We start from the raw sequence: 24,947 nt of genomic DNA on the forward strand, positions 1-24,947 counted from the left end.
GATTTTACGCTGGCGGCTACAGTAGAAAAGCTAAAATCAATTTTTGGGAAGGCAGAATCTCTTTTGAGCAAGCGCTACAAGTGCATGCAGCTTTTAAAATCTCGCACAGAGGATTTTTTGGCATACGCTTGCCGAGTCAATCGAGCATGCGTTGACTTCAAACTCAATCAGATGAGCGAAGAACAACTTAAATGTCTAGTTTTTGTTTGCGGACTCAAGGAGGAAACGGACAAAGATTTCCGATTAAAGCTACTTACTCGCATAGAAGAAAGAGAAGATGTAACGCTTGAGCAGCTTTCCGCCGAGTGCAATCGGATTGCAAATTTAAAACTGGATAATGCAATGATCGTCGGGGAAGCAGGAGAACGTGTGCTCGCTTTACAAAATGGCGGTCGGCATCACGAGCAAAAGATTTGCGGGAAAGGACCACGTCCCCGCTGGGGCAGTCGTGATGATCGGTCAACAAACAATATTAAGCCACCAAGCGCATGTTGGCGCTGCGGTGGTCGGCATTGGGTGAAAGATTGTCCGCAGGCTACGCATAAGTGCCAAAAATGCGGTAAGATCGGGCATTGTGAGGAACGCTGCCGCTCACAAAAGTACCGCGTACGTCGAAAGCAATACCGACCACAACTTTCGACTAAAACCGTTAGCGTGTGCAGTGTGCAAACCAATCGAAAATTTGTCGAGGTTATTATTAATGGAAGAAGCATACAGTTACAATTGGATACGGCATCGGATATTACCGTCATCGGCCATACTGCATGGGCAACTTTAGGAAAACCGCCATTGATAAGACCTACAGTGTGTGCAAAAACAGCATCAAACGAGCAACTCGAATTATTGGGCGAATTCAAAGCGGACGTCACAATATGCAACACTACGAAGCCAGCGATCATCCGCGTGGCCCAGGTCGGTCTACTTTTATTGGGAGCGGATTTAGTAGACTTATTTGCACTTGGCTCCGTTCCTATGGATAAATTTTGCGCTAAAATTTCGTCCAATGCGCACATTTTGAAAAAGTTGCAGGATAGTTTTCCGGAGGTTTTTACTGGTACAGGGCTGTGCAAGAAAGCGCAAATCAGATTGCAGCTTAAAGAAAACTGTCGACCAGTTTTCCGCCCTAGGCGACCCGTTGCATATGCAATGCAGGCCATAGTAGACGAAGAACTTGAAAGATTGGAGAAATTGAAAGTAATTACACCAGTTGATTACTCTGACTGGGCGACTCCAATCGTGGTTGTGCGTAAAAGCAATGGCAACATCCGTATCTGCGGTGATTACTCTACCGGACTGAATGCTGCGCTACAACCACATGAGTATCCACTACCACTGCCAGACGACATCTTCGCCAAATTAGCCCACTGCGTATTGTTCAGTAAAATAGATTTGTCTGACGCATTTTTGCAAGTCGAGATCGAAGAACGTTTCAGACCGCTTCTGACAATAAATACACATCGCGGCTTATTTCATTACAATCGTTTGCCTCCCGGCATAAAAATCGCGCCGGCCGCATTTCAACAAATTATAGATACGATGCTTGCCGGGCTGCGTGACACATCTGGCTATATGGATGACGTGGTAGTCGGAGGGAAAACAGAAGAAGAGCACGACGAGAATTTACACCAACTACTGCAACGGATAAAGGATTTTGGATTCACAATTCGGGCCGATAAGTGTGCCTTCAAAATGCACCAAATTGAATACCTCGGGCACATCATTAATCGTAGCGGTCTCAGGCCAAACCCGAAGAAGATTGAAGCAATTGTGAATTTGCCAACACCATCCAACGTCAGCGAAGTTCGCTCATTCCTAGGAGCCATAAACTATTACGGTAAATTTGTTCCGAGGATGCGCGATCTTAGATACCCCCTGGACAATTTATTGAAGAGCGAACCCCAGTTTGTATGGACGGAGCAATGCGAGGATGCTTTCAACAAATTTAAAAATATTTTAACATCAGGACTGCTTTTAACACATTATGACCCAAGAGCCGAAATAGTAGTTGCCGCGGACGCATCATCCGTAGGCCTAGGCGCAACTATTAGCCACAAGTTCGCGGATGGATCAACAAAGGTCGTACAGCACGCGTCACGAGCTCTAACCAAAGCCGAAGCTAAGTATAGCCAAATAGATCGCGAGGGACTCGCCATCATCTTCGCGGTTACGCGTTTTCATAAAATGCTGTACGGACGACATTTTAAACTCCAAACAGACCATAAGCCTTTGTTGCGAATTTTCGGGTCGGAAAAGGGAATTCCTATATATACGGCAAACCGGCTCCAAAGGTTCGCATTAACGCTGCAGCTTTATGATTTTGAAATTGAATATATACCAACAGATAAATTCGGCAATGCAGATCTGTTATCGCGACTTATCAGCAAGCACGCGAAGCCGGAGCCTGAGTACATGATTGCGAGTATAAAGCTCGAGGAAGCCATTAGTTCCGTAGTCGTACATTCATTAAACGCCTTCCCAATCAATTTTAGAGAAGTCACAACGGCTACGGGAAACGATACCCTGTTGCGTGAGGTTTATCGCTACATCACGAATGGCTGGCCAAATAATATCACATATGGCGCAGATTTGGCTCGATTCTACAACAGGAAGGAAGCACTTACAACCGTGGATGGCTGCATCCTTTTCGGGGAGAGGGTGGTGATCCCTACATCGCTACAGAAAAGATGCCTTACTCAACTACATCGAGGACATCCGGGCATCCAGAGGATGAAGGCAATCGCACGCAGTTTTGTATACTGGCCATCATTGGACGGGGACATTGCCGATCGCGTCGCTGCATGCGAGGCGTGCCAAGACGCAGCTAAATCTCCACCGGTAGAGACATCATCGCGTTGGCCCAAACCATCTGGACCTTGGGACAGGGTTCACATCGATTACGCGGGACCAGTCGATGGAGCATATTTCCTCGTCGTAATCGATGCATTCTCCAAGTGGCCCGAAATCATAAAAACTGGAAGCATCACAGCGTCGTCAACGATAAGTATTTTGCGAGGAATATTTTCAAGATTCGGACCACCGGTTACACTGGTCAGCGACAATGGCACGCAGTTTGTTAGCGGAGCTTTCAAGGAGTTCTGTAGCAGCAACGGTATAAAACATATCACAACCGCGCCATTCCACCCACAATCGAATGGCCAAGCCGAGCGGTTTGTGGATACTCTAAAGCGTGCCTTAAAGAAGATTCGAGTGGGAGCCACATCACTCGAAGAGGCTTTGGATCTATTCCTTCATACTTACAGATCCACACCGAATGCAGTCCTGGAACAGCGCACTCCAGCGGAGGTAATGTTGGGCCGGGAGATCAGGACCATTCATCATTTGCTGCGCCCTTCAGCATCATCAGAGTCTACGGCAGAGAACGGTTCTCTTAAATGGCATCCGGGCGATCCAGTTTATGCCAAGGTGTACCGGAGGAACTCTTGGAGTTGGATCGCTGGGAGAATCGTCCGCAGCATCGGACGTGTTATGTTCGAGGTCATCACCGAAAACCAGAGGAAGCTCCGTCGGCACGTGGATCAACTCCGTCGACGCACTACGGCTTCTTCGGATCATGCGGAGCAGGATTGGGATCAACTTCCACTTCACGTATTGCTGGACGCGTGGAACTTGCCCGGGATACGACAGACATCCCACCAACCTGGAGCATCGGAGCCCTCGGTTTCATCCCAACCGGAGGTCGAATCATCAGCATCGCTAGCAGCGCCACCGCAGCAAGAGGCGCGACGTCCGCCTCCTGTCACAGTGAACGACAACTACCAGCAGCCGCTACTACCACGACGTTCTTCTAGGAATAGAAGACTGCCTCGTAGGTTCACCGCGTATCGGCTGACTTAAAAGGGGGAGGTGTTGTGTAGGCACCTTGGGCGCGCGCGTAACGCTTCCGCTCAACCCTGTCCTTGTTGACTGGGTTTTCGATGTGGAGAGTCCTTGCCGTGGAGCGCTCGAGAAGATCGGCCCCGACCTCTCTCGCTTCCCAACCGCGCACCGGCACGGACGTACGGCAGCGCTGGCCGCAATACACCGGATACACACACACGCGCGTTATAATTTTAACATGTAATTTTGAACGTAATTAGTAATAAAGTTTTAATCATTTTATGTAAACCAACAAACCATAACAGCAGGATTCAAAGATGGCCCCTAAGTTCCGGTCCAAGCTGTCGTGGACTGAGTACACTCCTGGACACTGACCTGCTCCCCGACCTACCGAGCCTGTCCTGCGACATTCTGGCCACGGTTGCCGTTCCAGCTTCGTGATGGATGACGAAGGCATGATCCTTAATTCCTAAGCCCTACACTGTTCCGTCATCGTCCAGTTTTCGGAGGTCGAAAGGCATCGACAGAAGAAGTTGACCGTCACACACAAGCCGGTGCTGTTACAATCCTCCGGCTCGAAACGCCTCTCCTCCCCTCGGGTCTCAACCACCAACCCCTTTTCCGTTACATTTCCAAGTCCTGCACATGCTCTTTGTGGCGGGCGCGCCCTGCGCAGGTGTTTTTTTATGCAGTGTGTGTTTTGTCCGTCCAGGGACGGCAACTTACACACTCGTAACGAGACCGAAACTGGTAACGGATGTCGGGATGTCATTTTGCCCTCGCTTGAAGCCCGTTGCTCCTTCTACCCGCGCTAAAGGCAAAGGTGACTGACGCTTTATGTATCAAGCAGTCCAAGCAGCCATTCGAGGGCGCATAGATTTAGCTCCGCCTACTCACAAGGAGCAGACAGAAGTGAAACGGCCCGATCCCTACCGCGGCCGACGGGTTTGCGTGGAAAACGAGTGGGTGGAAGGCTTTCCCACCCACCGTTTTGCAAACCGGTTGTTTGGCATTTACATCAGGCTTTCCATCCCCTCGGTGTGGCTTTTTGCAACTAGGTGGTTCCCGTGCGAGGGAATGGAAACGATAGCGATTGTTAGCAAAAACTGATAAAAAAGTAAAAGCAAAACACACACACTCGCTCACAAACCATCGTGCAGCCGTTGCCTTCGAGTGGCACGATGCGGGGTCAAACTGGAATGAACTTTTAGGCTTGATTTTTTGGCAAACTAACCCCGTGTACATTCTATGTACACATTACATACGGCTCCCCGCTGGGGAACGGAACTGGGGCAGTCGAAACCACGGGGTGGAAAGGGCAAACACGAAAATATCCTCGTTGGGGACGCTCTCGGTGGGGCTCCCGCGGTGTGGAAACCGGAGACCCCAATGGATGGTGCTTTTGGTCAAACCGAAAGAAACCATCCTCATGGTAGTAGTACTTCGATTACACACCCATACACAGACATACGGCAGTCGCAAGGAGTATAATGAGCCAACGTCAGCTTTTTGATGGCGATTTGGGAGAGGTCGACCCATGCGCCAAGGCGAATGCCGTCCATTTTCCTTTCGGCGGGTGGAAGTAAGTGAAAATTGGGTAAGAAGACCGCGAGCCTACAATAAGAAGCACCAACTGGTTCGATCTCAAAACACCGTCGGTAGTGGACAACGTAGACTTTAAAAGATATGGATTTTGTTCTAACATTTCCAAGTCTGCCGCTTAAGTGACGTAATCTTCATGGAAAAGTTTTCTACTTGTTTTGTGTTTTTATGGATTTTTTTTTAGCTACAAAATAGGTTGTTCCAATCATTTATACGCTTTATTCAATTAAAGTTTACTCAAACCCACTAACTCATAACCGAAGGCGGTCGTTACTTCAAAGAACAAGAAGTAAAGAGCCCTCCATAATATGACTGTGATGATTCTTCAACACTCATGTATGGGTCCATCTTGGAGCTTCTAATTTAATAAGCTATGTCGATTTGATTTAAACAGGTTCGGGTCAAATTGCAATACATCAATCATAACCAGTTTAGAATAAAAACAGATTTGTTTGAGGCATAAACTCAGTTTCGCTTCATCATTTTGATGTATAATCGTTTAACACGTTGACTCTCTTGTCACCCAAAACCTTTGGTTCAATCGATTTAATTAGCAAAATTTTGTTAAAAATGATTATAATCTAATTTACAAACTTTTAGCCAGAAACTGTTGAAAAATACTTGACCAGTCTACAAATTTCAGTCAAACTAATCAAACAAGCCACTTTGGTTGCTATGGTATCCTGCTTGCTTTTCCGTTTTCAATACAAAATATTTCCAACAAAATATTCACCATTTTTCCCCGCACCCCACCTCTGCCGACACACCGCTCTAATTTCTATTTCCCTTGCTCGGTTTTTCCCTCCATTTATTTATTCATTCAACCATCCAGCAGATCACACCGCGGGCAGCATAATACCGCAAATAATATTTCACAACTATTGCGGATGTAAATATTGTTCTGCTCACCGCGGCCGAATGCCAATAGAAAATTGGCACCCTGCTACTGTTGCCAATTTAGAATCTGCCCGCATACGCGCACTGCCCGCGCGAAATTCTAAAACCCGGCTGCACTCCGGTATTGATTGTTTTTATTAATTGTATAAATTATCAAACGTGCACACGCCAAGCACGCCGTGGCGAACCGAACTTTAGTAAGCAAAATGTTCCGCGCAGTCTGGGAAAGTGTCGATTTTGTGTTTGTGTTCAGAATTATCACGCGTACAAATGGTGGAAAATTGCTCCTGAATTAGACGGCGAACCGGGACTGGATGGTGTAGCAGTAGCTTGGTGATTGATCGTTTCCTAGCAAAAGTGTGATTTGGTTAGCAGGAAAAAAAAAAAACATTATCACGGTAAAACGTAAATATAAATTGATGATATTATTGTTTTACAGTTGACAATCGTTAGCGAGCAACATAAAATCAATAAGTTTATATTTGTAAAAATAGTTCATATGGGAAGTACACAACTTTTCTATTCGTCAACTAATAATGTCCTGATGATTATAAAAGGTTCTTCTTAACAATCGTGTAATGAAAATTTCAAAACTCTAAATCATTCAACACATACACAAGAAACATAAATATAAGACTTCATTTCTGAACTTGTTTTAAAGTGAATTATTTAATGTAAATTCAAAATATTTAATTATTTTCGAACATTTTGAAACTATGATACTTTCAAACAAATGTACAAAATCACTCGCAATGAACGTGCAATGATAAAATTTCTACGAAATATAAAAAGTAAACTGCATAAAAGCATCATTACTCAAACCGCACGGATCGATACCGAGTCCATATTGGTTTCACAAAAGGACATGTGCCGCAACGTTGTTCCCATATCGTCATTACCGTCACCGGCGTCATTATCATCAACATGACCGTCGGGTGCCTTCCGAGCGGCCGCGTGTTGATTTAGCACCGACCCGGTGTCACTTGATCGCGAAGCTAGAACACCCGGAAGCCACCGGTCGGAACGTCGCGAAACCTGCGCTTCCGTGGCGACCGCAAATCAAACGGAAAGCGCCCGAAACGCCGACGCCTGGTCCAGGACCGGAGCTCGCACCAAAACCAATTACGGATTATCGTGGGCTCATTTTCTCGACTCCACCGAGAACGCGGATGTGACTTGCGGTGGCGGTTCATCCGTCAGCTCATCCAACGGCTCTCGGCCAACACGCGCTTTCTTGGCCAACAAACAAACCGGCGCAGACCCGCGGGCATCCGGTCAATTGTGCCCACGCATTACCCAGCGTTCGAGTGCATGGCCGATCCCGCCACCGAGCGCGACCGGTGAAAAAAGATGGACGGAAAATGTTTATTATTATGGCGCTCATCGATGGCACGGTTCAGTGGTTTAATTAATTGACTTCCACCGTGTATCCTGGCCGGCTGTACGGCGCGACGGCTCGCCAAACATCACCGAATCGTCGGCGGGAGCGACGGGACAAAAGAGGAAAACAATCGCCGGATTAAAGTCTGCCCGGTGTCACCACCATAAGCCACCGGTTCGATTTTCACCATCGATGCCATCGCGTCCTATTCCTGACCGTTGCCATCGCACTGCGTTCCACTTCATTTCGATCGCATTTGGACTCGCAAAGTCCACACCCTTGATGAGGGATCCGTATCGAGCGCAACCGATTTCCGATGGCCGGTCAAAGACGGGAGCAGCAACGCCGACAACGTCATCATCCGAGACTCCGACTGCTTCTTTGACCGCGATGCCGTCGAACCCGCAGCATCGGATCCGCGCTCGGTTGCAGTTGTTCATTAGAAAGAAACACGCCATGCTGCGGAAAACACGCCCCACCATCATCTCGGGAAATTGACAATTAAGTTAGACACACAAACGACTTCCGTGTTGATTGCGACCGGATCAGACTGGATGCAAATAAGCCAATCAGGCAAAGGCCAACGAGCACGACCGGGCTTCAAACGCGAATCGTAAGAAGGTTTCCGGAAGATGCGGACATTATCCGAGCAAAATAGCGTGACGATGTTTTATTTACAATGCAGTCTTTAAACGGTATTTAAACATTTGGTAAATGTATCCAAGATCCTTACTTAATTGGGTTTGAAAATTCCACATGAATATCATTTTACTCACAAGTTGGTTTAAAAACTGAATACTTTTTTTACACATTGTTTGGATTGTAAAACTTCAATTAGCTAATTTTCTCTTTTACTCAAATATTCAAGATATCTAAAATATTTCATGGTTAGAAAATCGGCCCATGAGCGCCGGGGCTCACCACCTCGACGGCGGGGGTTCGAATCCCAATCGAGACCGGACCCTCCCCTGTACGAGAGAACTGACTATCCACGTACAACAGGGAAACAAGTCTCGTAAGCCCTTAACGGGCAGGCATGACCAAGAGGTCGTTACGCCAAGAAGAAGAAGAAGAAGAAAATATTTCATAAAGTCCAACAAACAGTTCAACAATAGTTGAGAGAGAGCATAACTAGATGATACAGTAAATCTACACATCGCTTAAATAACTGCCTTTTCTTCAATTCATACTTCTTCAAAACAAAACCGTTGTCTATCTCTGTTTTAGAAATTTAAAATTCATACTTTCAAAATATTATACTAAATTTTGTGTTTGAAAATCGATATAGGTTTTGATAAGTTCAATTAACCTGTCTCTGGGCAAAAGAATCCTTTAATAATGATTCCGTGAGCTTACAGACCAAATTGCTTTAAGAACATTTTCAATAATATTGCACATTTTTAAGCTTTTCTCGAAACTGACAAACATCTATATAAAACATATAATCAAAAACACAAAGCTCAAAACTAACAAACTTGCAAGCAGAATGCAACTCAGCGTGGCAACATTCTGATTCAGATGACGTGTGACAATAGAGCCCTTCCATCTTTCCGATTCTACCGGGAGCATTCCGAACTGCTACTGGTTCCCTACGCCAGCATTCGAGTGAGGCCCGTAAGGCAACCTTCACTGCAATAGTACCAACATTCAAATCGAAAATTCGGTACCCAAAAAAAAAAAAAAGATAAACTCATGTGGATCGTTTGCAAACGAGTGGATCGCATTATTTTTCATCACGTCACGTTGCTTACTTATTATACAAATCAGTTTTCTCGCGAAGCGCGGATCCAAAACAATGGCCACATCCGTGTGGAGCTGCGGGCGTTCAGATGCATTTCCGGTGCTACATGTCGTACTCGCGAGAGTGCTGTTATTGTTATTACTTTTTTATCTAGTTTCTCATTTTTCGTTGCCGTTCGCTACCCGCCGTTGGCTAAAACCTGACGCGAACCGGAGCCGGAAGGGGTGAGTGGCGTGTTTGAAGCAAATAAAAATATGCGAAAGACAGAATCCCACACAGGAATCGACTAAAACACAGCGTTTCGAACAACAACTACTCACCGTGCTCCGCACACGATGATGTATGCATATGCATTTTTATGCGATGGGATTTCGCGCAAAAGTTGCTGCTGCTGGTGCCATCTACAAATCCACCCACTCCAGCAGCCTCCGGTGTCGGATGCAGCGGAGCAAGTTTTGATTTTTTCACTAATGAGTGCCACGACCGGAGGACACTTTATCTTTGTTCGCAGCCAGCAGCTTCGCACGCTCAGCTATATCCTTGTCCCTAGGTGGCATTAATCTCCATCGGGTGTCCACCCCACTTCACGCCGTTCGGCGGAAACTTGTCAGCTCAACACTCCGAGCCGGATGTTCGGTGGGTGGGAATTTTCGCTGACGCGAACCAACACTAGTCAGCCATTCCGACTCGGGGCTACGCGGAAACGAATTGCTTTTTCTTCTTTCGCAACTAAAGTTGCCCACGGCGTACAACTAAATCAAATGCCGGATTGTTTTCAGCACGCGGCCCGGGTGTTCCCCCTAGAGAATCCTCCGAAGAGGGTTTTCCGATTGCTTAACACTAGTAATTTCATCGTAGGTTTAGTGATATTATTGTTATATTAAAAAAAAATGCACATTAAGATTCAAAAAATCAAATTGATTAAAAATTCATGTCAACCAAGACATTTTAAATCCTTCATTTGTTTGGTTTGACAAAAAACAGTCTGGTTGTAAATTACCCGTTTTTTCAGCGTCTCCGATACAGCTTTGAGTTGCTTGTAAAAATGTCTTAAGCATGTGACCAAATTATAAATAAACCCTTCGCCAACACTTGAGAGAATTCTTTAGTAGCAAATAACCAAAAAGTTACCAAATGGATGCTATTGCTGCTACGCTGTAAAACTCCACAGTGTAGGCGAGGTGTAGAAAGAAGAAATCAAAATTAATATGAAAATTGTAGGTTGAAAAATTATTCAATAGTCACAAGAAAACTTCTTTATAGAACTTGATAAATCGATTTGACTAAGCATCTACTACAAGTTATAGAATTCCTTTTCTCATTAACCAATTAAAACACTTCTCTACTTTGAAAGATAACAATACTTATCTTCAAAATCAAATCCTTTTCTTTTTCCGAACGGTAATTCGGTTGCATTCCGGGCAACTAGATGATCTAATTTTATGTGCATGCTAAGTCTAATGAAAATTAAATAAAATTAACAACTCGCTGCTCGCGGTACCGTTTTGGCCGTCCGGAAACGAACCTCCGTGGTGTCCGTTAGTTCTAGACTTATTTTTTCAACATTAAACAAGTGAACGAAACAACAATTTGGCAAAACAGTATGAGAGAACTGTGGCACAGTGATGTGAAGAGGTAAAAAAAAACTCAGCACATCACAAGCAATATTGGCGAACAACAGATCCCGTCATTGCGGGGGTGGATCAAATTGAAATACAAATTGCTTCACGGGCGCGAAACTATTTTACCAGCATCGGTCGAACTTCGCCCATCCTAGTCTGACCATCAGCTCTGTCTGGAGAAAATTGAGTATTTGGCACGCAAAAAGAAAAACCACACGGAACCCGCGTCTTTTGCAGCCACATCGGGATGTAAATTCAATGTTGAAGTGTGGAACGACAAAATGAAAAAGGAAAACTGACGCAACATTATAGTGGACAATGAGCCATTACCCAATCAATCCCCCCCCCCCCCCACCCCCCACAGCCCCCTGCCCTCATCGCTGTAAGCTGAAGAGGAGATCAAGACTAGCTGGATTACATGTTCAACACCTCCAATGGTTTTCCCTCCGACGCACCGAACGCACCGAATGCTATTTACACGAGGGCTTCATCGTGCCTGATGTCATCGTGCAAATGATGTCATAATGCCTGCTGGATCACGCTCCCGGATCAAAGGACCAAACCCGGTCAAAAGGGATCAAACCGAAACGTCCCTCGACGCTGAGGGGGAGGAATCAACCGACGTCCTGCCATCCGGGACATACTCGTGGTTCTGGTATGTGTTTTTCCTGTCCTGTGTAGATCCTGACGATTCGACGCGCTCGCGTAAACAATAAATCGTGCCGGGACGCGTGATGGAAAAATAAATAAAATTGGCTTCCTGCAGATAAGCCCTCTTACAAATAGCTTTCTGTCGAAAATCCTCATGTACCCGAGTGGACGCCCTCTTTTCGGTAGGCTTCCCGGTGTCGATCGGAAGAGGCCTGATCGAATATTTCCTGATGGAATGGCCTATCTGTATATTGTCATACTGCAAATGGGTTGATCCTAGAGAGCAACTAAAAACACATGACCAACTACTGGTAGCCAAAACCGACACACTTTCAACCCAAACACCTTCCCTTAGGGTACGTCCATGGAAGCGACATACCAGATTCATCCGGTCGAAGAAAGTCGTTTTCGCCCGCAGGGAAGATGTCTGCTAGCCGCAGTAACTTTTCGGCCAAACCCCTACGAGAGCACGTCGGGTACAACTCCACGACCCTAGTGAGCGAAGCGCGTAATCCAACTCAGCCGGAACCGGCCGGTGCAGAATGAGTTTTTCCCGTCCGGTGTTAAACAAAACACATAACACGTGGTTAAAATCACACAGCACCTTTCGAAGCCGACAGCCGCCGTCGGTCTCGGCTTGCGATGTGGGTGGTACGATGTACGATGAAAGGTTGAGCTCGTGAATTTATGTTGCGCCTCGCAAAGGTATTTTTCCCTGCTCGATATATTTTCTTCATCCCCCTTCTGTTCTGTACTCCGATCTTTTTTCTTTTTCCTTCCGGTGCCGTTACAAGTCGAAGCCTGCTGGGCTGTAGTGGGTTTGTTGCTTGCATTGTCTGGTACAACTGTTTCCATCATCATAAACACCATGTGTTTAGCGCGGCAAATACCATGTGCCTTTTACGTATTTCATGTAGGGCTTACGGATAAGAATTCTAGTGAAGTATCTTCGGTTGAAAGATACTTGCTACACCTCCCACATGTATTATTGTGCCAGTGTTTGCCAAAAGACAAACGAAATGTCAAGAGTCAACGAAACCACGATTGTGCCTACTAGAAAGCATAATATTGTGGTACGTTACTATTTGTCTTAATTAAAATACATAAAATTTGCAAATTTGCTAGAGTGAAATACAAATGTTAACTAAACTGTAATTAAACAGAAACTGTAACTGTAAACAAGGGGCAACTTTTACCAGTATGATGGGAAAACTCATTACAACATGTAAAAAATGCAAGTAAATTGAAAAATTTCTTAAAATTTGTTTGTAACATCCACCAGTTTCATTTTTTCAAACATGTCAAATTTTTTTAAAAGTTATTATTCCTAACTTTTTTTCATTATTTTGAAAATTCGGAGCAAAGCTAAATAAAATAACAAAATAGTTATGTACTAAGCCATAATTACGTATATTTTTTTATTGTTGTGCTCACATTGCTAGGAAATCTAGACAAACATGTCTCACTTTTATTTCTTTTCAGGCATGGCCATTGAATAATCAAAAGGTACGTTATATTGCTAATATCAATATTTATGACGGGTTCAATTTATTTTTATTTAGATGGTCAGCTGAATGCTAAGTTCATGGCATTCCATTGCTGTACAGCACATTGCCGAAGAGCAACGGCAACAAGTGTTTCGCAATACCATGAAAGTAGCCAGCGTAACTACCTTCAGCTCGTCCCATGGCAACAGCGAACAAACACGTGCTCGTCGCACGCCGAAGGAAATCGCTTTTCGCCAAACCAGCCAAGGGTTGCCTTGGTTGGGATGGCCTCCACATCGATACCTTCCGCGTATTGATCCAACGAAGGAGCAGAAATTTTCAGTTCAGTTCCAGTTCTGCCTCGGTTCGGACGTTGGTTTATTCCACCTGCTGGCGGATCTCCTTTACCGCAGCTTTATTCTTTACCTTTATTGGTTTACTAAATTTTCCCAAATCCCTCCGCTTTTTGCATCGTGCAATACAAAGTTTCAAAGTTGCAATTTTGCTAACCGTAGCAGAATCCGTTCCAAATGAGATTGATAAAAATATACCTTCGATACTATCCGCCAGGTAAGAGGGATGGTGAAATCGGGTCCTTGGTAGAATTAATGTCTGCTTCATTGTCAGCTAACGCTAACTTCCAATATACTGCGCAGGTATTGCCCTTAACTATCAGAAAAAAGGAATCGAGGGCACAAAAATGATAGATTTGTTCGACCTTACCCCAAGGTACGCCTAATGAATCAATCGATGCATAAAGGCACGTTGTTTGCTCGTTCATTGCTCTCACATTTCTCCCACAGCTGTGATCTCCAAGTGCTAACGAAGCGAATCGCGTCCACCGAACCGTTAATTACGCAAGAAGTGTTCCCCCAGGTCACGGAGATACTGGAAAAGCTGCAGAAGAAGCTGAAGGAACCGGTGAAGACGAAGTTCTATCTGTTCAAAACGCTCCAAACGCACATTCTACCTCTGACGAATGTCAGCTTCGACAAGTCCGGGAAGAAGTAAGTAACCATCTGGCATGAGTTATCCTACGAGCTTCTAGAGCTTGGCCTCTCTTCAATGTTCACTACAACAGATGCATTACTGGATCGTACGACCGTACCTGTCGCATATGGAACGTGGAGAGTGGCGACGAGGAGAAGGTCCTCAAAGGCCACGAGAATGTAGTCTTCGCCGTGGCCTACAACTATCCCAGATGGTGCGACAACGTAGTATACTTTCGTTTCTTTGAAAAAAAAACCATTAGTCCCACTATGTTGGTTCCTTACAGCGACCGCATACTGACGGGGTCCTTCGACAAAACTGCCAAAATCTGGAATCCCGTCTCGGGTAACTGCATCAATACGCTCTGGGGACACACGGCCGAGATCGTCGGTGCGGAGTTCAACCCTAGCCAGAGCGAGCTGCTCGCCACCTGCAGCATGGACAACACGGCCCGTGTGTTCCACTCCGAAACAGGCCAAGAGGTGAACCTGTTTGCGGATCACACGGCCGAGGTCATATCGGCCCGGTTCAACAAGGATGGGAACCTGCTACTGACGGCTTCCTTCGACGAGACTGCCACCGTGTGGGATATGCGGACAAAGGAGTAAGTGCTTCAGACCATTACACCGGAGGTGCCAAAGCTAAGAACCAACCTCCTTTTATCGGTATATAGACACGCCATCGTCATCCGAGGACACGAGGCCGAACTCAGCAATGCGGTTTGGAACTTCCAGTGCAGCCTGATCGCGACCAGTTCGCTGGACCGGACGGCCAAGATCTGGGATCTCCGGCGACTGGATGAAGCGCAGGCAACCGCCAGCCACAAGGACGAGGTACTGGACGTCGCCTTCAACTGCACCGGTACCCGGTTGGCCACCGGTAGCGCCGATTGTACTGCCAAGGTGTGGGATGTAACCAGCAACTTCGAGCTGGTCACCATCATGGCTGGGCACGCCGACGAAGTGTCGAAGGTTACCTTCAGTCCACCGGGCGGGCTGCTGCTGACGGCCTCGGCGGACAAGAGCGCCCGCATCTGGAACTCGGCCACCGGAGCCTGCACGCAAACGCTGTCCGGTCACGACGGCGAGGTATTCTCCTGTTCGTTCAACTACTCCGGCGATGCCATCATCACCGCCTCGAAGGACAACACGTGTAAGATATGGAGATGATACGACTGGTTCTCCGGGCAGGCCTTTAAAGTATGTAACTGTATGAACGTTATTTCCAATTTCAAACATCTCAAACTCTAGTAGAGCCTCTAGTTCCTCGCGCCTCGCTCGCCTGCTCGCGCGTCTCATTTCGTTTCCGTAGTATGGCTCGCCAATAATGTCCATTCACGCGATCCAAACACCATCCGATTTCATCATTTTGCCATTCCGTAGACATAGATCCAACCGATTTTGCATCTCTCGTAAACAGATCCTCGGACGCCCATAAGCATTTGTAGACTTTGAGCGCAAAATTCAAACGATCATAGAGTTTGCCATTAGCTCGTGAAACATATGTTCTCGATGCAGTAGGCTATCATCGTAGAGTTGTTTGAAGGTGTCATTTTGAGTCCTATGTTTAAAATGTCGTACGTTTTTAGCTTCGTAATTCCTCTACGTGATCCCACCTTTCGAACCGTATTCGAACGAAAGACAAAAAGTATATTTGAAACCAAAAACTGCCATGCCATGATAGAAACCAGATGCCATACGAAAGTGTCAAGTAGTGCATAAACGCGCCTGTAGAGAATTAGTTAAGAATGTTGAATAAGAATGTGTTACCTAACTGCAATAAAATTTCAAACACACGTGTTGTTTGCCTAACGGTAGTAGCAATTCGACCGTTTAGTATTTTATATTCACTATTCTTTTTCCCTATCGCTCCGTTCGGCTTCAATAGCGTTACCGTACCTTCCACATGACTGTTTGTTTGATCCTTTCCCAACCGCCATCGCATTAATCCACAGCATGGTTTTGCTTCCGCTGCATGAGTATGAGCTAGTATTTGTGTTTTCAGTTTTTATGTTTTACTCCTTGAATAACTTTATCACCCTCTGTCCGGCACGACTTCATCGGGCGCCGTTCAGGGTCCGCCCAAGAAGCAGAAGCAGAGGTACAGTGTGGCGTATAGCAACCGAGAGGCCGAACACTGGACCAAGTTTTTACTGCGCTGCTGAGTCCGAATCAAACCGAAGAAGGAAGATTGCTGGATGTTGGATTTGGTTGGGTGATAAAATGCTCTAGCATTGTTAGCTGAGAAATAGGCATTGAACAAGATGTTGCAAAATTGGAAAGGACAGTATGCTCGTCAGTTGTAACTGTATGGTGGAGCATTAGTTACTTACATTTTTATATGACTCTACGACTACTGAGTGATCTTAGCTCGGACTTATGTCCTAAATCGCTCGTAGTCGTTTGCCTTCCTGTTAATGATGATTCTTAGCAACCTTTAGTTATTAATAAAATATTTAGAACAAGATACTTTGCATTTAGTAGAAAAATCTGAAGCATAGTAAAATAAAACAAAGTTTATTAAATTATTCACTTCTAGGGTTAAAAAGGTTTAAGAAGAAGATCACAGATAGGCAAACAAAATCCACGATAGGCAGAGCTGTTTTTAATAGCCATGCACCTAAACACACTACACACTAAATTGTTGCAAGGAAACATCATTATTTAAATCCATATAAAACTAAATAAACGGACAACTCACATAGCAAGAATTGCTCGTACTACGTCGAGCAATTTTACCAATTTATAGATAAAAAGAAATGAATTGACGATTTAAAAAAAGTTGTTTATTATCAGATTGAATCATCTGTTTGAGAAAAAAAAGTAGAATACATGTTTTTTGGTTCTTTGCTAGTAAACATTTTACTTGTTTCAGCTGAAATGGTTTCGAGTGAAATTAGTACCCAAAAATATGGATGGTTAATGCTGAATAATAGTTGGCAGATAAAAACTGCATTAGAATTGTTGCAAATGACGAATAAATAATTGGTGTAAAACATATCAGTGATGTTTTCGTTCGAAATTACATTCGAAACCTATTTCAGATGATGCTCCGTAGACAAAAATAACCGTTTAGCTCTCTTGAGCCTTTATTCTGATGCAACTGACTATGATGCTAGTAGTGTTTATTCCTTTAATCCTCTCCCGCACGTGCATCACCGTGAGCAATTGCTTCCCCTATTGCCAGACATTGTAATCGAAGATACTTAAAACATTTCCTTCGTACTGTTCCATCCATGCCCATGCCTAGGTCGACGTGGTCCAATTCATTCAACCAATTTACGCAAAACCGTCTCACCCGGAAAAAAGCGGTTCCAAGCATTAGCTAGAAAATATATCCACAACCACAAACACCAAAATCCAAACAATCCACATCCATACTGCGCAATCGATATCCCATTTGTCAGAATCGAAAGACATTTGTCGCAACTATACAGAATGTGAGTATAGATATTCTTTCGTCCTTACATCTTGCCACTTTTCTTCAGCGACCTTTTGCATTGTTCATGGAAACGAAACTTAACCCAGACCCATAAAGCATACTTGTTTTCATTCATTATTCTTATTCTAAATCAATTTTGCAACACCTCTTTGCAGTGCAGTTACTTGAATTAAATCATCTTAAATTTAAATACCCATCTTAACTGACCACCTACCACAGTTGGCCAACAGACCAATTAACCTTTCCTTAGTGTGTCGATGCTACTAGCTACTTAAGCTGTCTTACAATTGCATTGCTCATTGGCACATATTTTTCGGTAGAACTTTTATGCATTTTAAATTTGAAGTTTGACTCATCTGCCGGAAAGTAAATAGTTCATACGAATTACAGTTGAAACCAGCTCGTTTCACCATACAGTATCAGCTATACACAAAAGAAGACCACATTCTCTTCCATTTCATCCACGTTTCGTTTGTATATAGTGTGCACCGAAAAGATTACGAAGCATGATACTAAAACGGATGTGTATGGTACAATTGCAGATCCTCCTTCGGCAAAAGTGTATCAAAATACTGGACTAACCTTCGGAGTGGCCTGGGAGCTGGTGTGATGCCTACAAGCACTATCCTAGGTGAAAGGTGTATAATTTATACTAAGGATGCTTTTTAAATCCACGAAATTTTTCATATACTATTTATTTTCATATTCAAGCATACAATTTACATGGACCAAGTCAAACATTAAAAATAGGGTAAAGTACACGTACTGTAGGGCAATTAAAAACAATCGTTTGTTTCATAAAACTTAAACGATAATGAATTATTAATTCTTGTTAAAATCGACCGCGTTACGTCTTGAAAAGTTTACATATTTTTATTCCCATTCTTAAAAGACATCATGTTGCTCATTCATATGAAATCAAATAAAAAATATAATCAAAAGTGTGGAAATCCTTTTCTGAAGAAAACAATATGAAAAATCTTATTACTAGATTCATATAGTACGTTGATATAGTAAAAAAAAATGTGAATGTCTTAAGAATTAGCAGCTTTTGAATATTTAAAGAAATTATAACTGTTTGTTAAACGTTTGTCGAATAGACTATAATCTTAATCAGAGTGTATAAAATTTGCTAAAAAAAATTACAGACATTTCTATAGAGTTTAAAATAAGAAATTAAACATAAAGTTAAAAAGTATAGCTTGGTTGATACACATTGGTACACACATATATTCAAATCTGGATAACGTCGACCCGGTTCAACTATAACAATTATGTTTAAGATACATCAAACAACGGTAATTGTTGTTGATGTTAATTTTGAGCCTAATATTTGTTGTTAGTAAATCTTTGCGATTACCTTTTACCGTTCGATGGAAACAAGTGTTTTAAGCAAAATATTTAGCATAAGCAATCCTCTACTTAATGTATGCCATACGTGTTCGAAGATAGTACATGAAGTAAATAAGAAGAAATAGAAGAACATTTATCGCATGATACAAACTGTGTTCATAATATTCGATAACTACTCGGTATGAAGATCACAGTGTGCGTCCTAATAAAGACATCCAACGGATGCCCGATTTGTACTAAAGTACTCCCGGTACGACCTTTTGATCTAGCGTTCGCTTCATCGATGGCAGATCAAAGATTGTTTGTCGAATGGTCTTAAAATTGATTCTTTCTTTGATAAGAGCGTGTGTCTTTTCGCCGGCTCGTAGGAGTACACAGCTTAATCCCACGCTCATCCACACTTCCGCACCTGTCTTACATCTGACGGAGTTTATCGGCATTTCCAAGCAATAACCCTCCCTTCGTGGCAAAGCCGCCCGGGACGATGCCGACAAGCTTTCTTTCTACCGTTCTAAACGCGCAAAGCAAATAAACAATCCATGTTTGATTTCGTTCCTTACGGCATACCGGGGGCTGTCGCTTTCGAACCGAAACCCCAGTCCGCCTTCGGGTGGCTGAATTGGCCGCAAGGAGCCGGCCCCGTGCCGTGTGTTTAGCGAGAAGAAATGGGCGAAGATCTTTCGATCAGTTTGGCGTAGCTCAAGTGTTAAGAGAACATCTGTTCCGAACTCACGCCTCGCTTCACTTCTACGTCCAAGGGTGTGTGTATGTGCGATTGTACGTGTGTGTGGGTGGGTGGATGCTAAGGGCCGATGTGTGAAACAAACATAAGTATGATACAGAGAAGAGAATGATTTTTCATCCATTCGACCATACAGCTGAACGAACTTCCTACACATGGGTTTCATTGCTTACGGAAGTATAAGACGGTTAAGATCTTCAAGTAGAACTCACTTTTATAGTATTTTACAAATTTCCTACATTTAGAGGTATTTTCAATGGATATAAAAATATGTTTATTCATAAAGTTATTTGCTTTCAATAACATTAGACTTTTCTTTTGTAGAAATTTGCGAAACCGTTTCTTGTGACCACATGAAAAACGACCTAATGTGCATAGTGCTCTTCGAAGTGTTCCACTTTTTTGTATTTGATTATTCCATTCCAGTTCACAAAACTCTTCGGACAATCGTATAAATACTATAGTTCTCGAAAGCTAGCTATTGGCCTCGTTTGTTTTTCCGTGCGGCCCATCCGACCGGATCAAGCGAGTTGGCTGACCGGCACCGAGTGCCAGAAGAAGCAACCGTCCCTTAAACCCGCCTTAACGTAGCTTTTCCGCTCCTGCACGCATTAAGCAAACCAAGCATAATGAGTCTCCAGAAGAAACTGCTCGCATCGTACAATCCCCAGGCAGGAGGGACAACCGGTGAAGATGGAGACGCCTGGTCGCCCGTATTGCCATGACCACGTTCCCAGGGTGACTGGCGAGCGTCAAAACGGCACCGCCCGAAACGGATCCCGTAGGGCGAATTCTGATTCGAACTTATTCATTCGAACGCATCACCATCCGACACGGTCCGGTGGGTAACGCTCGGGCACTTCGCAGAACCCCGGTTCTTTGAATGATTGAAGATGTCGCTTCAATGGTCGGTTTGCGACTACGTGTTTCTTGAATGGCACAGGCACGGTACCACTCTACTGTTGGCACGTAGGCGCAACTCAAGTGGTCAAGAAACGGATCAAAGACCAAGGACGATGTCCAGCAGGAGTACTCTCTATGACTTTAGATGGAATTCAGATGAAATAGGATATTAATTCCCTTAATTTTATGACTAGGACTCGTAGCAGACAAGAGCGTATTGTCTGTTACGAGTATAGAAATGGGATCCTTTAATAACATTTTAGATAATGGGCAAATGGAAATTAAATAAGAAAAAATCCATAAGATTTTAAATTTTAAAATTTTACCTCAAAGAATTTAAAAAGCACATAAAACCGTTTTTCATTGTTTCGCTTCTTAGCAACTTTCAGAAGTTTGCTCCATTGACTAAAATAACTCTTATGTCATTATCCTGCATCGAGAACAAACCCAGCGGCAGACAACCCTGCGAAGGAACGTAAGAAAGGGATAATACCATAAGCAGTCAAACAACCTACACCCCACCTACATAAGGAGTTGCCTTTTCTTTCAAGGCGAAAGACAATTTCGGACGCTGTCCACCTCGCAAAGGGTAGGTTGCGTAGAAAAATAAACCGTACCCGACCAAGCGTAAAAGCAGGTCCAACGAGAATTTCAGACCGATGCTGGATCTACATTTCTTTCTTCACTTTTGTGACCGAGAAAGCTGACGGCATGCGGCAATGGCTCCAGTTTTATCTTTACGTGCGGTTTCCGTTTTCTTGTGTTTATTTACTCTGTCGCCCGTTAGGTTTAGCACCCTTCCCGCCGGGGCAGAGAAGGATTCACAATGACCGATGCTATCTCGAACTACGACGCCTTAGGCGGACCGTTATGGACCGAGTGCCTTTGCAAAGACAGTTTGGCAATGCCCTAATCACGTCACAATGAGTCCGTATGAGACAAGACCAGCATGAAAAGGTGATCCGAGGAAAAGGAACGGAGGAATATTTTCCTAGCGAGTGACACTATTTGTTTCTTGAGGCTTTAGAACTACGATGGAGTGTCAGTTTTCCACTCGAACGGAATCCAGCTCGGCTGGGATAGAGAACCGCAAGGGACATTCAACAATTGGATAAAGTTGAAGCGGTCAACGTACCAAAAATCGATTTCAGGTGCTCATCAAAATACTCATCCTCGAAAACATTTCACTTTAACTAACTGTAATTTACATTTAAATAATTGTATCTCATGATTGGTTTCAAATATACAAATTTATTTGCTAGGCAATCAGTTATGTTTAATAGCAGAAACATACCTGGGAATCAACTTATCAGCTGCATAATATTCGAAACTAAATTCGTTAAAAAACGCTTCCCGATGTTTTTCAAATAACGATCTATTGCGGCACCAGTTGTATAGTTGCTTAACTAGCTGTGCGGTTGTATTGAAGAGTTTATCCTTCGGATACAGCTCCGGATACACAAGCCGATTCGGTGCGAGCGGTACGCATCCACAATGTACAGCTTCAAGCCTTCGGAAAGACAAGTAACACTGTTATTGAATATGTCTTCGTTGTATTCCTGCTGAGTTTTCCCTTACATTGCCACACCATAAAACTCGTGCAAAGCAGTCGACAAGACCACATCACCTTCTGCTAATGTACGATAGTAGTCCACCTTCGGAAGTGGTCCGAAATGTATCACCTTTCCAGGTAAAAGCTGCTGTATGTTCTCGAAGCATTTAGGAACCGTTTCAAACCGTTCGCCCAATATCGACACGTGGAAGTCGACATTTTTTCCCTGCAGAGCTACGAGCGCGTCGACTAATTGCTCTGGATTTTTATCATGCTCCCACCGATGAGGCCATATGAGGTGCAAGGGTTTTCTGAAAGTTTAAATAACACCGATTAAATTGATATCCTAACCTCTTAAAAACTAAACCATACTTTTCACGGTCTTGCAATCCTGTATTCATTGCGGATCTACTTGGGATGTGCTGGAAGTCGATAGGAAAGTACAAAACTTCACATTTTGGCTCAATTTTCTCGCGTATTCCTTTGAAGCTCATATTCGGCACAATATTCAGAAACGATTGAATACTTCCTAAAAACGAGCTCATGTTGTACTTTGAATTGAAAAGCACCAAGTCGGCGCAGAGACACGTGGTTATCTGATTGACTCCATACTGCACGTCCCGGCTTTTGCTCTCTCTAACCGGATAGGACAGTTGATTCTCATGAAAGTAAACAACCTTACGACAGCTGGCCAAGTCAGGTCGCATGCCGATTAGTTCGGCAAGGTTTAGCACAGAACTGCAGAAGATGGTCCGGTATGCGTGGGTGGTGGGTATGTTCTGAGCAAATTGCAATGCACTCATCCGTGCACACCAGTGCCATTTTTTGGCCGGAATTGTGAATAAATCGTACTCGTCCCGATTGAAATCTAAAACCCAAAAAATAAACACAGTTTTTACTAACACATTTAGCGCGTTATAGTTCAGTAAGTACTTACTTTTTAAAATAATATCCAACAATTGCTTGTGTGATCCACCATAAAACGCTTCAAGGGTTAAAATGTAAGCCATGTGCTCCTTGATTTGAAAAACAAAATATCCTATCAGCTAGTTCAGCAGCAATATTCAATCAGGACAACCGAATGTTTCTCTTCCCAAATCACTTTAAAAATGAGGAGCATAAATCAGCCAGCAACTAGCAGTTACTTAGATTCAACTGTTTTAACCAATCCTGTAACAACGGAGTCAAATTAACACATTTTACGAACAAATTGTTGTGATTACATTTCGCTTTCCTCAAAATGCCACCGCACCTCTACCACATATGACAGATTTGAGGTTAGTTTATGGATACTGATTGAAGATTTTACTCCCATCCGCCGGATGTGCTGATCGCTACTCGTTTTTCTTTGCATTTTGTTGCGATGTTCCGAAACCTTTTAGAAATAGAACATGGAATTTAATATACGCGATGAAAATTGCACCTAAGCCAACTGTACATGTTTTCGGTAGATATGGGAAAATATTTGGTCAGCTGTAGTGGCAGAGATCCTCAGACGGATAACTGGAATTTCGCTTGCCTTTTTATGTTGTGAATAATGCAGAACTTTGTAAAGGTACGGTATATCAAAACGGTAAAACAAAAGGCACACAGAAATCAGTTGAATCTCCCGTTTATTGTATACTGCATCATCGCCATTGCTGGTGAAGGAATACATCCGATGCTCCAACGAAATCGTTTATATACAGCTCATCTGTAAGCACTAACGAAATTTCCCCAAGGTGGATGCGCTTTATTGTTGTGGATACAGCCTCGGAAGTCCGGGATGATGCAGTCTTTTCCCACGAAGTTAACTCCTCAGAAGAAATATCCGAGAATCTTTCCACCGAGATGCTTCCGTCTGGCCTCTTCGTGATCCATGATTCCACCGCTGGTAGTGAGCACTACATATCCGAACTGGCGCGACGGCAACAGCGTGTTGGTCCAGCGTTCGATGTCGTCCATCTTCACGTCGAAACGGGGGGAGATGATACCGGCCTTGTTGAGGCGGCCGGTCAGGTTCACGACCACCTTTCCGCTGCGGTGGTCATCGACAACCTCGAACTCTCCGATGTAGCCGTGCTTCATCATCACAGTCAAGAACCGGACCACGACCTTCGAGCTGGGGCGGATCAGCACCTGGCGCTTGCCTCGCTTTTCGGCATTGTTGATGCACTTGAGGGTATCGGCTAAAACGCTGACACGGACCATTGTTGTGGATTGTTTTCAGAAATCACTTGGAAAACACGCGAAAACACGATGTTCGTCGGCGAAGATTAGTTCGCAAAAGAAAGAGGGATGGCCGAGGTGACAGTTCGGCGCTTTGCGTTACGCAAGGTAGATATAGCAAAGATTTGTACTATGAAGGCGTTACGTAGTGTTTTGAATGTTTGACTTTTTGTAAGTTGTGTACCAATAATAGAAAATAACATTTTAATAAAATTGCGAAGTTTTTCTTTATTTTTTACAGAACTTGTAAGAATGGAAATTGTGTACTAAGCAAGAAAATAAATATGCAACATTGAGGTAACATTTATTAACCGTGACTTTTGACAGCACCCTCCCACACGAAGCTGTCAGTGTAACGATACCGAACAACATCGCTTTTCTCGAAGACTTCTGCAGCTGTGAAAAACAATACCGTACTTTTGCTATTAATTTTCTGTATGAATTACGATACTATCTGCCCAGCCGGCATAAAGAAATGTCAGACAAGTAAGTGTTTTAAAGTGTTGAAGTAGAATCTACAAATAGCGGCAGTATTCGTCC

General features: G+C 43.9%; 3 protein-coding genes across 3 annotated transcripts; 1 reads left to right on the forward strand and 2 right to left on the reverse strand.

The window, feature by feature from the left end:
• Positions 1-13,748: 13,748 nt before the first annotated feature.
• Positions 13,749-15,377, forward strand: LOC131265949 (dynein assembly factor with WDR repeat domains 1). Its single transcript, XM_058268264.1, has 6 exons — positions 13,749-13,788; positions 13,875-13,947; positions 14,022-14,225; positions 14,300-14,422; positions 14,495-14,812; positions 14,882-15,377. Exons 1-6 carry the CDS (start codon positions 13,749-13,751, stop codon positions 15,375-15,377), a joined length of 1,254 nt encoding a protein of 417 aa, XP_058124247.1.
• A 6,525-nt stretch (positions 15,378-21,902) lies between these two features.
• LOC131263816 (glycosyltransferase-like domain-containing protein 1-like) lies at positions 21,903-23,437 on the reverse strand. The gene is made up of 5 exons (XM_058266075.1): positions 23,365-23,437; positions 23,137-23,300; positions 22,572-23,067; positions 22,226-22,510; positions 21,903-22,157 (listed from the first exon to the last, which is right to left on the reverse strand). Exons 2-5 carry the CDS (start codon positions 23,207-23,209, stop codon positions 21,914-21,916), a joined length of 1,098 nt encoding a protein of 365 aa, XP_058122058.1. The 5' UTR covers positions 23,210-23,300; positions 23,365-23,437; the 3' UTR covers positions 21,903-21,913.
• Positions 23,438-23,795: 358 nt separating this feature from the next.
• On the reverse strand, positions 23,796-24,489 carry LOC131267575 (small ribosomal subunit protein uS8A-like). Its single transcript, XM_058270480.1, has one exon. It carries the CDS (start codon positions 24,387-24,389, stop codon positions 23,997-23,999), a length of 393 nt encoding a protein of 130 aa, XP_058126463.1. The 5' UTR covers positions 24,390-24,489; the 3' UTR covers positions 23,796-23,996.
• Positions 24,490-24,947: the final 458 nt, after the last annotated feature.

The sequence above is a fragment of the Anopheles coustani genome, chromosome 2 (genome assembly GCF_943734705.1).
Source record: "Anopheles coustani chromosome 2, idAnoCousDA_361_x.2, whole genome shotgun sequence".
In the NCBI taxonomy this organism is placed as follows: Eukaryota; Metazoa; Arthropoda; class Insecta; order Diptera; family Culicidae; genus Anopheles; species Anopheles coustani.

Excerpts from the sequence above, each read along its gene's own strand:
- LOC131265949 (XM_058268264.1), top strand. The coding sequence starts at position 13,749 with ATGAGATTGATAAAAATATACCTTCGATACTATCCGCCAG. Across the intron at positions 13,789-13,874 it reads CCTTCGATACTATCCGCCAG|GTATTGCCCTTAACTATCAG; the intron begins GTAAGAGGGATG and ends TATACTGCGCAG. Across the intron at positions 14,226-14,299 it reads TTCGACAAGTCCGGGAAGAA|ATGCATTACTGGATCGTACG; the intron begins GTAAGTAACCAT and ends TCACTACAACAG.
- LOC131263816 (XM_058266075.1), bottom strand. The coding sequence starts at position 23,209 with ATGGCTTACATTTTAACCCTTGAAGCGTTTTATGGTGGATCACACAAG. Across the intron at positions 22,511-22,571 it reads GGATTGCAAGACCGTGAAAA|AAAACCCTTGCACCTCATAT; the intron begins GTATGGTTTAGT and ends TTAAACTTTCAG. Across the intron at positions 22,158-22,225 it reads GAGTTTTATGGTGTGGCAAT|GCTTGAAGCTGTACATTGTG; the intron begins GTAAGGGAAAAC and ends GTCTTTCCGAAG.
- LOC131267575 (XM_058270480.1), bottom strand. The coding sequence starts at position 24,389 with ATGGTCCGTGTCAGCGTTTTAGCCGATACCCTCAAGTGCATCAACAAT.